We start from the raw sequence: 15,403 nt of genomic DNA, 5'->3' as shown, positions 1-15,403 counted from the left end.
AAGTATAGAGAGATCCTTGATGAAAACCTGCTCAGGACCTCAGACTGGGATGAAGGTTCACCTTCCAACAGGAGAACAATCCTAAGCACACAGCCAAGACAACAGAGTGACGGCTTTGGGACAAGTCTCTGAATGTCCTTGAGTGACCCAGCCAGAACCCAATCGAACATTTCTGGAGAGACCAGAAAATAGCTGTGCAGTGACGCTCCCCATCCAATCTGACAGAGCTTGAGAGGATCCTGCAGAGAAGAATGGGAGAAACTCTCCAAATACAAGTGTGCCACAGCTTGCCCAAGACAACGAGGCTGTAATCGCTGCCAAAGGTGCTTCAACAAAGTACTACGTGAAGGGTCTTAATACATATATATTTTTTGTTATTTTTTATAACTTTGTTTTTGCTTTGTAATTATGAGGTATTGTGTGTAGATTGATGAGGGGGGGGGGGACGATTTAATCACGTTTAGAATAAGGCTGTAACATAACAAAATGTGGAAAAAGTCAAGGGGTCTAAATACTTTCTGAAGGCACAGTATGTCTTAATTTCTCGAATGGTTTCTTGTTGGTCATCGAAATTGCCAAAGGTATTCAAAACAATTATAATAAATGCAACAGTTGGACAATGGATGAAGATACTCCAAACTTTATTTTTTTAAATAATCCATCAGAATATTTTACTGCACAGACAAATAATGAATGAAGTTTAGGGGTTTTTGTGGGAATTCTAGTATTAAGTTTATTGTCAAACATACATTTTCTTGTTTTACATATTTTGTGTTAAAATAAAATGATGTGCCTCATTTGCATAAAAACACTGGGTGTATATGCATATATTCATGAATTAACATAAGGGGGTTTAACAGGGCTGCAACCTTCCAACCACTTGCTACCCCACCTGCACTCCCCTACGCAGTCTACACTACCGCATTGATTACGGTTGTCACGTTCACATAATTCAACAAGTGTGTCAACAGCAGGATACTCTCGGATTACTTTTTAAAATTTTATATCACACACTTGGCTTTAGATTACTCCCATCTAAACTTACTTTATGTTGTTTGTGAGATCAGACATAATATTCACTACAATCGGTGTTCATTTCCTGAAGTTTTTCATTTCAGCGCATGTAATTTGTGAACATGTCAGCTACTAAATTAGAATTTGTTAAAATTCCACAAAAAAAGAACACCCATCAAAAGTCATTTTTCTTCTCTTTCTTGTGATGCAAGTGTCGAGACGGTGCATTATATCCCAGACTAAGCTTTAGCGTATTCCATTAAGACCATATGACAGGTCATTACAAACATTTCCGCGGTCGTAACGTAAACGGGAAAAATTGATAGGCACAAGCAAGAGGATGAAAGCGTGTCGCAGGAGTAAAATCAATCCAGCGAGATTGAAGTGACAAGTGGATTTTGCACCCCTCAAAACACAGGAAATAGACAGATCCTGAGGTAGGCGAGGGAATGCGCGTTCCTAGTTCAACTTTAAATCACGTTTGAATGGCCTAGTTAACAGGGTAACAAAATAAACCGCTTGACCACAGGGGTTTGCTGGTTACTCTCAGGTCCTCTAATCTCTTTTTACATTTCTGTCATTTAGCAGATGCTCTTATCCAGAGCGACTTACAGGGAGTGCATTCATCTTAAGTGCTCTTACATGCTCTTTGATATTTAACCCCAGAACCCCCTTCCTGTGAGTCGCCTGCAAACACCAGGACTTCCTCGCTGACCCGTTGGACTCTAAAGGCCTAATGTTGATGAAAACCTCTCTGTAGCTCGTGTTGTAAAAGCTTCTCAGGTGACTGAAATGACATATGGAAATGTGGAAATCAGGATATGTGAAATTAAATGAGGACATGGGAATGGGGAACTGTTTGTGGACTGGATGTCCTCTTTTGAGTTAACCCTTACACAGTTGGCAAAGCTGGTTGAAATAACATGATTACAACCAGTTTATAGGGTTGTAATGGCATCAACTAGTTTTGCTTACTGGGTATGACCTTGTTGAACTTAACCCTTCGGTTCAGTCACCTAAGCACAGTGGACACAGTCCTCCTCCACAGTCCTCCTTAATGTTGAAGCCTTACTGATACGATACGCATCATGACCAGGGGTGTAACATAAGAACTAAATGGAACATCTTTATGTGATACGTATGTGTATTATATTATATCAATGTGTTTAACTTTTCACTGAGATAGAACTGCCGCCTGTTTGCTAGTCATTGTGTAGTACTAACAGTAATAGAGGCGCATTGGTAATTATGTACACTGCTGTTCAATGTTTGGTCAGTTAAAATCTAAGAAATATCTTAGTTTGTCAAGTCTACTATTGTTACTTACACAGCAAATGGGCAGAGCGAAGCCCGCCGTGTAGAGCACAATGGAGGTGACTGTACTCTGGTGGAAGGGGTAGCTGATGCTGTCATCGTTACAGAAAAAGCCCCTCTGATAGGGCTTGATTTTGCCCAAGTTAAAGGCTGCCAGGGGCAGTCCCCCTGTGGATGGAGAGAGGAGGTAAAGGGGTTAACTTCGTAATAAAAAAATATTACATTTAAATGTAAATAGTGATATGAGGAATAAATACACAGTGAATAACGAATAAATAAAAAAATATGGCTATATACAGGGAGCACCAGTACCGAGTCGATGTGCAGAGGTACGAGGTAATAATTGTCCCTTTTTCAGGACCCTGTCTTTCAAAGATAATTTGTTAAAATCCAAATAACTTCACAGATCTTCATTGTAAAGGGTTTAAACACTGTTTCCCATGCTTGTTCAATGAACCATAAACAATTAATGATCATGCACCTGTGGAACGGTCATTAAGACACTAACAGCTTACAGACGGTAGGCAATTAAGGTCACAATTATGAAAACTTAGGACACTAAAGAGGCCTTTCTACTGACTCTGAAGAACACCAAAAGAAAGATGCTCAGGGTCCCTGCGCATCTGTGTGAACGTGCTTTAGGCATGAGGACTGCAAATGTGGCCAGGGCAATAAATTGTCATGTCCGTACTGTGAGACGCCTAAGACAGGGAGACAGGACGGACAGCTGATCGTTCTCGCAGTGACAGACCACGTGTAACAACACCTGTACAGGATTGGTACATCTGAACATCACACCTGCGGGACAGGTACAGGATGGCAACAACAACTGCCCTAGTTACACCAGGAACACACAATCCCTCCAGCAGTGCTCAGACTGTCCGCAATAGGCTGAGAGGCTGGACTGAGGGCTTGTAGGCCTGTTGTAAGGCAGGTCCTCACCAGACATCGCCGGCAACAATGTCGCCTATGGGCAGAAACCCACCGTCGCTGGACCAGACAGGACTGGCAAAAAGTGCTCTTCCCTGACGAGTCGCGGTTTTGTCTCACCAGGTGATGGTCACATTTGCGTTTATCGTTGAAGGAATGAGCGTTACACCGAGGCCTGTAATCTGGAGCGGGATCGATTTGGAGGTGGTGGGTCCGTCATGGTCTGGGGCGGTGTCTCACAGCATCATCGGACTGAGCTTGTTGTCATTGCAGGCAATCGCAACACTGTGCGTTACAGGGAAGACATACTCCTCCCTCATGTGGTACCCTTCCTGCAGGCTCATCCTGACATGACCCTCCAGCATGACAATGCCACCAGCCATACCACTCGTTCTGTGCGTGATTTCCTGCAAGACAGGAATGTCAGTGTTCTGCCATGGCCAGCGAAGAGCCCGGATCTCAATTCCATTGAGCCCTTCTGTGACATGCTGGATCGGAGGGTGAGGGCTAGGGCCATTCCCCCCAGAAATGTCCAGGAACTTGCAGGTGCTTGGTGGAAGAGGGGTATCTTACAGCAAGAACTGACAAATCTGGAGCAGTCCATGAGGAGGAGATTGCAGTGCAGCACTTAATGCAGCTGGTGGCCACACCAGATACTGACTGTTACTTTTGATTTTGACCACCTCTTTGACCCCCTCATTGTTCAGGGACACATTATTCCATTTCTGTTAGTCACATGTCTGTGGAACTTGTTCAGTTCATGTCACAGTTGTTAAATCTTATGTTCACACAAATATTTACACATGCTAAGTTTGCCGAAAATAAACGCAGTTGACGTTTCTTTTTTTGCCGAATTTATAAGTAGGGGTAACAGGATAAATAGACTTAGCAGTATCAGCAGCGTATGTGGAGCAGTAGCAGGAGCGTGTGTGTGAGGGCGTATGTAGCGTGTACAGTTGAAGTCGGAAGTTTACATACACTTAGGTTGTAGTCTTTAAAACTTGTTTTTCAACCACTCCACAAATGTATTGTTAACAAACTATAGTTTTGGCAAGTTGGTTAGGACATCTACTTTGTGCATGACACAAGTAATTGTTCCAGCAATATTTTACAGACAGATTATTTCACTGTATCACAATTCCAGTGGGTCAGAAGTTCACATACACTAAGTTGACTGCCTTCAAGCTTGGAAAATTCCAGAAAATAATGCCATGGCGTTAGAAGATTCTGATAGGCTAATTGATGTCATTTGAGTCAATTAGAGGTGTGGATGTATTTCAAGGCCTACCTTCAAACTCAGGGCCTCTTTTTCTTTTGATTTTCCCATGATGTCAAGCCATCAGCCAAGACCTCAGAAAAATAACAACAAGTCTACTTCATCCTTGGGAGCAATTTCCAAATGCCTGAAGGTACCACGTTCACCTGTACAAAACAATAGTACGCAAGTAAACACCATGGGACCACGCAGCCGTCATGCCGCTCAGGAAGGAGACACGTTCTGTCTCCTAGAGAGGAACATACTTTGGTGTGAAAAGTGCAAATCAAATCGCAGAACAGCAGCAAAGGACCTTGTGAAGATGCTGGAGATAACTAGAGGTCGACCGATTATGATTTTTCAACGCCGATACCGATTATTGGAGGACCAAAAAGCCGATACCGATTAATTCATTTTTCCACATTTATTTGTAATAATGACAATTACTGAATGAACAGTTATTGATGTATTATATTAAGTTAAAATAAAATCAGTTTAGCCTCAAGTAAATAATGAAACATGTTCAATTTGGTTTAAATAATGCATTAACACAGTGTTTGAAGAAAGTAAAAGTGCAATATGTGCCATGTAAGAAAGCTAACGTTTCAGTTCCTTGCTCAGAACATGAGAACATATGAAAGCTGGTGGTTCCTTTCAACATGAGTCTTCAATATTCCCAGGTAAGAAGTTTTAGGTTGTAGTTATTATAGGACTATTTCTCTCTATACCATTTGTATTTCATTAACCTTTGACTATTGGATGTTCTTATAGGCACTTTAGTATTGCTTCCGTCCCCCTCCTCGCTCCTCCCTGGGCTCGAACCAGCAACACAACGACAACAGCCACAATCGAAGCAGCGTTACCCATGCAGAGCAAGGGGAACAACTACTAGAAGGCTCAGAGCGAGTGACGTTTGAAACGCTATTAGCACGCGCTAACTAGCTAGCCATTTCACTTCGGTTACACCAGCCTCATCTCGGGAGTTGATAGGCTTGAAGTCATAAATAGCGCAATGCTTGACGCACAACGAAGAGCTGCTGGCAAAACGCACGAAAGTGCTGTTTGAATGAATGTTTACGCGCATGCTTCTGCCTACCACCGCTCAGTCAGATACTTAAGATACTTGTATGCTCAGTCAGATTATATGCAATGCAGGACAAGCTAGATAATATCTAGTAATATCATCAACCATGTGTAGTTAACTAGTGATTATGATTGTTTTTTATAAGATAAGTTTAATGCTAGCTAGCAACTTACCTTGGCTTACTGCATTCGCGTAACAGGCAGTCTCCTTGTGGAGTGCAACGAGAGAGAGGCAGGTCGTTGTTGCGTTGGACTAGTTAACTGTAAGGTTGCAAGATTGGGTCCCCTGAGCTGACAGTGAAAATCTGTCGTTCTGCCCCTGAACAAGGCAGTTAACCCACCGTTCCTAGGCCGTCATTGTTATTGAAAATAAGAATGTGTTCTTAACCGACTTGCCTAGTTAAAAAAAGGTATTATTATTATTTTTTTTTTTAATAAAATAAAAATCAGCGCCCAAACATACAGATTTCTGATTGTTATGAAAACTTGAAAATCGGCCCTAATTAAATCGCCTGATTAAACGGTCGACCTCTAAAGGAAATGGGTACAAAATAATCCACATATAAATATATGTATATATATCCACAGTAAAATAAGTCCTATATTGACATAACCTGCAAGGAAGCCACTGCTCCAAAAACACCATAAAAAAAGCTAGACTATGGTTTGCAACTGCACATCGGGACAAAGATTGTACTTTTGAGAGAAATGTCCTCTGGTTTGATGAAACAAAAATAGAACTGTTTGGCCATAATGAGTATTGTTATGTTTGGAGGAAAAAGGGAGGATGCTTGCAAGCCGAAGAACACCATCCCAATCGTGAAGCAAGGGGGGTTTGCTTTGCTGCAGGAGGCACTGGTACTTCACAAAATAGATGGCATCATGAGCAAGGGATATTATGTGGATATATTGAAGCAACATTTCAAGACATCAGTCAGGAAGTTAAAGCTTGGTCACAAATGGGTCTTCCAAATGGACAATGACCCCAAGCATACTTCCAAAGTTGTGGCAAAATGGCTTAAGGACAACAAAGTCAAAGGTATTGGACTGGCCATCAAAGCCCTGACCTCAATCCTATAGAAAATTTGTGGGCAGAACTGAAAAAAGCGTGTGCGAGCAAGGAGGCTTACAAACCTGACTCAGTTACACCAGCTCTGTCAGGAGGAATGGGCCAAAATTCACCCAACTTATTGTGGGAAGCTACCCGAAACGTTGGACCCAAGTTAAACAATTGAAAGGCAATGCTACCAAATAATAATGTAGTGTATATAAACTTCTGACCCACTGGGAATGTGATGAAATAAATAAAAGCTGAAATAAATCTCTACTATTATTCTGACATTTCACATTCTTAAAATAAAGCAGTGATCCTAACTGGCTTAAGGCAGGGAATTTTTACTAGGATTAAATGTCGGGAATTGTGAAAAACGGAGTTTAAATGTATTTGGCTAAGGTGTATGTAAGACTTCAACTGTGTGTGTGTGTTGGGATGTCAATGTAAAGGCATCCGCATGCTTTAGTTCAGCTGGCGCCTAGCCAAACCGAATGAGTGTGCTCCCATACTCCCTTAAATGACCTTCGCTTGAAAAAAGTAGCAATAGTACTGTTTGTCCATTTTTAAACACAGTAGCCAGTATAAAAATAATCTGGATCGAAGATAACTCAGAAAGCTGTCATTAACGTTTCGCATTTTTTGTTGTCGAGATCTTAGTTGCATCTGACTAGGATGTTTGGTGCAGTATTTCTCAAGTGAAAGAATGTGCATGAGAACGAGTAGTCTCTTGTTGAATGACAACAGGCAATTCATCGAATAATCTCTACTGTTGACCAATCGCCGAGGAGGGGGCGTAGACTTTGGCTACTGACTTCGGCTTGCCTCTAGAAAACAAATTGTGAACAGCCGGAAAAAACAAACATACTAATAAATATGCGCCATTTTCCGAATTGTTTCAGGAAGTGGACACCTTACGTATGTGTGTGGGTAGAGTCCAGCAGCCTTGTTTAGCAGTCTTATGCCTTGGGGGTAGAAGCTGTTCAGGGTCCTGTTGGTTCCAAACTTGGTGCCCTGGTACCACTTGCCGTGTGGTAGCAGAGAGAACAGTCTTTGGCTTAGGTGGCTGGAGTCAGTTTTTTGGGGGGCCTTGCTCTAGAAACTGCCTAGTATAGATGGCAGGGAGCCGCCCTTCCCTTTCCTGTAGTCCACGATCAGCTCTTTTGTCTTGCTAACATTGAGGGAGAGATTGTTGTTCTGGCACCACACTGCCAGGTCTCTGACCTCCTCCGTATAGGCTTTCTCATCATCGTCGGTGATCAGTCCTACCACCGTCATGTCGTCGGCAAACCTGATGGTTTTGGATTCGTGAGAGGCCACACAGTTGTGGGTAACAGACTACAGGAGGGGCCTAAGCAAACATTCCTGTGGGGCCCCCGTGTTGATGGTCAGCATAGCGGATGTGTTGTTGCCTACCCACACTAGGCGTGGCCTGTCATGAAGTCCATGATCCAGTTGCAGAGGGAGGTGTTCAGTCCCAGGGTCCTGAGCTTGGAGGGCACTATGGTGTTGAACACTGAGCTGTAGTCAAGCTGTAGTCAATGAACAGCATTCTTACGTCTGTGTTCCTTTTGTCCACGTGGGCAGTGTAGAGTGCAATAGAGATTTTGTCATCTGTGGATCTGTTGGAGCGGGATTTGAATTAGAGTGCGTCCAGGGTGGCTGGGATGATGGTGTTGATGACCAACCTTTCAAAGTATTTCATGGCTATATTTGCGAGTGCTACGGGGCAATGGTAATTTCGGCAGGTTACCTTGGCGTTCTTGGGCACTACCTATGGTAGTCTGCTTTAAACAAGTTGGTATTACAGACCAGGTCAGGGACAGGTTGAAAATGTGAAAACACTTGCCAGCTGGTCAGTGCATGTTCCGAGTACACGTCCAACAGGGTTGGGGTCAATTCAGTTTTCTACTCAGTCAATTAGGAAGTGAATTTACATTGTTTTGAGGAGTTTTTGACTTGAATTGAAAATGGAATTGACCCCAACCCTGCTACCTATAGCCTAGTAGCCAGCCACAACCAAACCTTCCAAACTGCTCTCTCTTTCCTGTCTGGTATCTATATCTGGGTTTTTCATTTCTCATTGTCAGCTGTGCCACCCCGTTAAAATGGAGTGGCAGTGACAGCTGAGAGCGCCTGTGGGTGTGTAAAACACAGCAGGCCACAACAACATCCCAGGACTCCCCTCCCTCTCTCTCTCATAATCTGATCCTGTCTTGGCCTCCTCTCTTCAAAGAGGACAAGGGAGGACACTGGTCATGGTTAAGCTTCAGTGCAGAGATATCCATGCACCAATACACTCCATTAATACTAGGCTATGAGGATTCTGGGCCTAAGGAAAGAGTGTAGTTAAAGAGTGTGGTCACATTGAAAAGTCAACATTCAAATAGGCTGTTACAACACCTTAATATGTTTAGGTTACTTGGTTGTCTGTGAAAGTGCAGAGGTAAAAGCACCACGCTGCCATGATATGTACATTAAGGTTTCTTGAGACCGGCAGAGTAACTTAAAACCCAACCATATGGGTTTAGTTACGTGAGCAAGCCTGACAAAACACATACATCCCTATGATTTACCGATAGACCACAATTTCAAGAGACAGCTATGAAGTTATCCGTAGTCACAAATCTATGACATTGGTGATTGAGGGGGCATACTTGTGAATATTAGAAACAGTTTGAATTGTTGAGTCTCTAAGTCCTCATCTACCAAATAAAATCTTGGACATAGTGGCACGCGATGGAACAAGCCTTTTCAACCATCAGATAACCTGACATACTTAGCCCTATGCTATTGCTAACACCACCAGCTGGACGTCAATTTAACAAATTCTATAAATCAGCCATTTGCAAATGCTGACGTAGTTGGACGAGGGTCCTTAACAGAGGTCCTACGGCACCATCTGCTAATCAAAGTGAATAAAAACACTCATTGTAGACACTATTTCACATTGTTTATGTGCACATCGGTTTACGTTTGGCTGGCTCTGAAGAGTCCACCTCTCCTCATTGTGAGATATCGATCAGCGCACAGCCCATGGGTCTCAGCCAATCAGCTGGTGCCTGCTTGCCCCACACTCTGAACTGACCATGCACCCTCTGATTGGCTAAGGACATCTAGCTGGTCCTGCACTGCATGTTATTACATGTTTGTTTATATTCATACAGTCCTTTGTTCCATTTATCACTATCAATGTTGTGCTATTGCCGTCAATACTGTATTCCATTCATTTGCTCTGTTTATATTCATGTTATTACATGTAGAGTTACTCTGTTGTATTTATTGTGTCCATGTACAGTACCAGTCAAACGGTTGGACACACCTACTCATTCCAGGGTGTTTCTTTTTACATTGTAAAATAATAGTGACGACATCAAAACTATGAAATAACACATGGAATCATGTAGTAACCACATATGGAATCATTTAGTCCCCTCCTTCACCCAAGACTGCATGGCCGCGCACGACTCCAACGCCGTCACTAAGTACGCCGGCGACACCATCACCGACGACGATAAGACAACCTATAGGGAGGTCAGAGACCTGGCAACGGTTTATTTAACAACCTCTCCCTCAACATCAGCAAGACAAAGGAGCTGATCGTGCACTACAGGAAACGCAGGGCCGAGCCGCCCCTGTTCACGTCGATAGGGCTGTAGTGGAGCAGGTCGAACGCTTCAAGTTCCTCAGTGTCCACATCAACAAGTCGTGAAGAGGGCACGAAATTGCCTCTTCCCCCTCAGGAGCAGTGGCGACCTGTCATTCAGAGCCCCACCTGTTTTGAGCCCCACATTTTTGCAAAAATATATATATATTTTTGGGGAGCTTGCCTTTTTTGCATGTTATTTTGGCATTAATACGTGTCACATATCAGTTTGCAAACAAAGTACAAAATGATATATATATATATATATCATTGAGTTAATAAAGCCACATACTCAACAAAACAAAAAAAAGAGACCATGTTTGTAAGGCAGCTCCAAAACGCAGGTGTTTCAGCCTAGCTCAGTGCTTTCTGTGGTGGGGCAAGGCAGCAGAAAATACAGTTTTGGATCATGATTGGCTCAGTGTTCTGTCACTCATGGGGACTTTACGTCACTGCCAAGTGTAAGAAAAAACATTGAAAATTATATCCCTTCGGCTGCTGCCATAGAAGTGCCCATCCAAGAAGGCTCAAGGTCATTGGCCACAGATAAAATGACATCAAATCATGTTTTATTTAGGAGGAAAAGGGGGATACCTAGTCAGTTGTACAACTGAAAAAGTCTTCCACATTTAACCCAACCCCTCTGTATCAGAGAGGTGCGGGGGGCTGCCTTAAAATCGACATTCACGTCTTTGGCACCCGGGGAACAGTGGGTTAACTACCTTGCTTGGGCAGAACGACAGAATTTTACCTTGTCGGCCTGGGGATTCGATCCAGCAACCTCTCGTTTACTGTCCCAACGCTCACTAGGCTACCTGCCGCACCACAGTAGCTTTGATTGTGAAAGTATTATGTTGACATGATCAGTCCAATCTTAGCTAGCAGTCATCATCATAAATCAAGTCGACAATCTACTGGCAAATCCTTTTCATATGAAGAGAAATTATAGATAAAACGCATCGGTGCTCATCGGCCATTGAACAAACATTACACAACAAGTTGGAAATAGCAAATTCAACAACTGGTTTGGAACAAAACAGTGACAGTGGCTGTGTGGTCCCAAATCTGGGATTAAGTTTAAAATGATAAACATTCAATATTGGCCATGCTGTCAATGAAGCATGATTTGTGCTACGCTCAAAACAACTTAACTCGGAGGACCGCCGCGTCACCTTCCTGTTCAAGTGAGCCGAGCACAACAATGGGAGTCGAAAAATGTATTGTATGCAGCTTCTTAAATGAAGTAATATGCCAGGGAGATATGTATACTGTAGATAAGAAAGTAATACTAAGTGTATGTTGTGTAGTAAGATGTTAGTAGCCCATGTGCCTCACCCTAATAATTTGGTTTATTTACTCTTCTTAATTTCACCTACTGTTCTGCTGTAGCCTATAACCTGTTCGAGAAATATAATAATTGAATATTGTAAGAGCTTTCATTGTCTGCTTATATGCCTCCTTTATTTATCCTACACTTCTAACTTGGTGTACAGGGAGAACACTGCAACAACAACTGTTTCGCTGCCAGACAAGGCTCTACTGAAAGTCAGGTGTAGCAGTGGTAAGGTGTTGGGACTGCTGTTGGGACAACTTTGTGGGCACTGTTTGTCACCGTTATAGTGCAATTAATGTTTAGAGGCTTCCCTGGCATGCATTCCACTTTATTTTTGCCCCACCAAGATTTCCATGCTAAAATCACCACTGCTCAGGATGCAGGATTTGACATGGGCTGTAAGATCCTCACTGTTCTACAGCGGCACCATTGAGAGCATCTTGACTGGCTGCATCACCGCTTAGCATGGCAACTGCTTGGCATCTGACCGTAGGCGCTACAGAGGGTAGTGCGTACGGCCCAGTACATCACTGGGGCCGAGCTCCCTGCCATCCAGGAACTCTATACCAGGTCCTGGATGGTAAAGACTCCAGTCACCTAAGTCCATAGACTGTTCTCTCTGCTACCGCACAGCAAGCGGCAGCAGAGAGCACCAAATCTGGGACCAAAAGGCTCCTGAATAACTTCTACCCCCAAGCCATAAGACGGCTGAACAGTTAATCAAATGTCTACGCTGACTATTTGCATTGATCCCCTTTTGATTTGCACGGACTCTCTTGCCCCGGTTCTATGCACACTCACTGGCCTCCACACACACACACACACACACACACACGCATATAGACTCCACACACAATCACACTCTTCACATACGCTGCTACTCTGTTTATTATCTATCCTGATTGCCTAGTTACTTTGACCCCTTATCTACATGTGCATATTACCTCAATTACCTCGTATCCCTGCACATTTACTCGGTACCAGTAATCCTTGTATATTATTTTATTACATTACCATTTCCTTTGTGTGCTAATTTCTTACTTTTTAACTCTGCATTGTTGGGAAAAGGATCGTAAGTAAGCATTTCACGGTAAAGTCGACATCTGTTGTATTTGAGTAAATGGAAAGCGGGTCGGTGGTGGTGTCATGCCTTAATTCCCCCCCCCCCCAAATAAAATAGACTCTTAGCTTTAATTTGTCACGGTCCTATTAACTTCACATGTTGAGGTTCATGGGCCTCTTAGATAACGTTCAGCACACAGGGAAATTAAATTAGATCACTGCACTTTGGAATACATTATCTATGACTCATCCAGGACTTCCATAATTCAGAATGAGATTAAACCCCTACACAAATCTATTGAGATGAGTCATAATCTGAAAATGAGATTATCAGAACTTTATATGTTATATTACTTAGGCCTAGTATCTCATAAACCAGGCATTGTTAGAAGTAGCCTAAATTACAAAATGCACGAGTGCAGAATTGACACAAATTGACCAGGTAATGATTTTAGAATTCATAAGTATATGATGAGACAGGGATTCTCTTAAGAGCTTTATGGATAACCCAACCTAACACAATGTTTCCAGGCAACAATGGATAAATCATCACAAATGAATGGCAATTCAATATTGGCTGAAATAGAAGACAGCTTTGAATAGATAATGGTGTGGATGCACGATAGAGGTGTTGGCTGGAACTCGATACAATCTAAACAACAGCAATGCTCACGCCATGGTTCTACAAATGTTGTCGGGAGTTACATTGTAACAATCATTCGAGACCGCAACAGTTACATTTGTTACTATTGTCTATTACATTGCAACCACAACAAACTGATCAACATCAATCAACTACTGTAAACCAGCAGCAGCAGTAAATAAAATACTTGTTCGGCTGTTAATGATTTATAATCAAATTATTGAAGAAAGATGCACCGCACCCTCGCTTGACCAATAGGCAACACATAACCACACTCTTGGTCTTCCACCTTGGCTTGAGATTCAATATCGGACAGAAATTCAGACATTCGAACTTCAATAGCTCGCGAACGATTTGAGCTACCCATCTCAGGTTAGGCTCTTTATTAAGGAAAAAAGGTTTACATTGCACAGGTCTTACGTCCCCCAAATTCGGACCGGAGATTCATAAATCACACCGCAACGTTTAGAAAGCCTGGCACACCTTCAATGTAACTAGTTAGGGACCGTCAACAAAGTGCATGATCACAATATTTACGTTTCAATAGCTCCTCAACCACGCAATCACATTTCAATTGTATATTATTCCTTACATAGAAAGGCATATTGCATAGCCTTTAGTTCTCACAAAAAGATTCCAACACACACAACCGTTCAAACGTTTGTGGTCACATGTCCATGTTTTTGGTAGAAAAGCACATTTTTTGTCCATGAAAATAACAAAATGTATCAGAAATACAGTAGACATTGTTAAGGTTGTGAATGACTATTGCAGCTGGAAACGACAGATTTGAATGGAATAGCTACATAGGCGTACAGAGGCCCATTATCAGCAACAACCCCAATGCACATTGTGTTAGCTAATCCAAGTTTATCATTTCAAAAGGCTAATTGATCATTAGAAAACACTTTAGCAACTCTGTTAGCACAGCTGAAAACTGTTGTTCTGATTAAAGAAGCAATAACACTGGCCTTTTTTAGACTAGAGAAATCTGTCGTCCTTCCGCATCTGCGGTGGAAAGTGGCCGAGCTACAGCGACGTTTGTCAGACCATGAGTCACCCCAAAAATCGGACCGATATGACCCCACTGTGGAAAGGGAGACTCTCACGAACACAATGATGTTCTCCGTTTTGCTCTACGACCCCTACAGGTGTCAAGGGACTCATATGAAGGTAACCCATACAAATGAATGGAAGTATGGAGGTAGTTTTGTGCTAACAAAAATAAAAGGGTTAAATATGTGTCCAAAAAAACAGAAATATTTCCTGAGCTTTCTTACACTTCAAAACCTTAAGATGTATTTTTTGACTGTCCTTTTTCCCATTTATGAATGTGTTATTCAATAGGCTTGGGAGGTATACTGTATACCGGGGTATTTGGATACAGCCAAGAGATGTTTTTTTCAATACCGTCAATATCATTGAAACTACGTTTTTTTTATTTTTATAAATGTGAATATTTGTAGCTACTTAAGTAAATACCTGCATTCAATATGTGCAATATGTTAGTTCTCCATTTCACCGGTCACAATTGTTCATTATGAAGCTTGCCGGTAGCCCCCAGTCACGTAGTATTTGTTTACAAGCACAGAACGATGAGACACCGAAACCTTGTGATTCACTCACTGTTGTGCAGCACGCACCAGGCGATCTAGTTACAGTATGGAATTTACAACTAAATGCTTGCAAGCTACACTGAACAAAAATATAAAACACTACATGCAACAACTTCAAAGATTATACTGTGTTACAGTTCATATAAGGAAATCAAATTCAAATCAACTGAAATAATTTCATTAGGCCGTTATCTATGGATTTCACATCACTGGGAATTCAGATATACATCTGTTGGTCACAAATACCTTTTAAAAAAAACTTAGAGACATGGATCAGAAAACCAGTCAGTACCTGGTGTAACCACCAATTATTTGCCTATTGCAGCGCAACATATCTCCTTCGCAGAGTTGATCAGGTTGTCAATTGTGGCCTGTGGAATGTTGTCACACTCCTCTTCAATGACTGTCAAAGTTGCTGGATATTGGCAGGAACTGGAACACTGTCGATCCAGATCA

General features: G+C 42.2%; 1 protein-coding gene across 2 annotated transcripts in view; it reads right to left on the bottom strand.

The window, feature by feature from the left end:
• The window catches only part of LOC112219678 (phospholipid phosphatase 1), a 36,624-nt gene that overhangs the window by 18,152 nt on the left and 3,069 nt on the right, over positions 1-15,403 (bottom strand). The window contains exon 2 of one of the 2 annotated variants that reach the window (XM_024381155.2): positions 2,342-2,496. The exons of the other annotated variant lie outside the window; for it this stretch is intronic. Coding sequence (XP_024236923.1) covers positions 2,342-2,496 — 155 coding nt within the window. The remainder of the gene's footprint in view (positions 1-2,341; positions 2,497-15,403) is intronic. 2 annotated transcript variants of the gene reach the window in all.

The sequence above is a fragment of the Oncorhynchus tshawytscha genome, linkage group LG20, assembly GCF_018296145.1.
Source record: "Oncorhynchus tshawytscha isolate Ot180627B linkage group LG20, Otsh_v2.0, whole genome shotgun sequence".
Lineage (NCBI taxonomy): Eukaryota > Metazoa > Chordata > Actinopteri > Salmoniformes > Salmonidae > Oncorhynchus > Oncorhynchus tshawytscha.
Note: the sequence above shows the minus strand (reverse complement) of the source record. Positions and strands in the feature narration are given on the sequence as shown.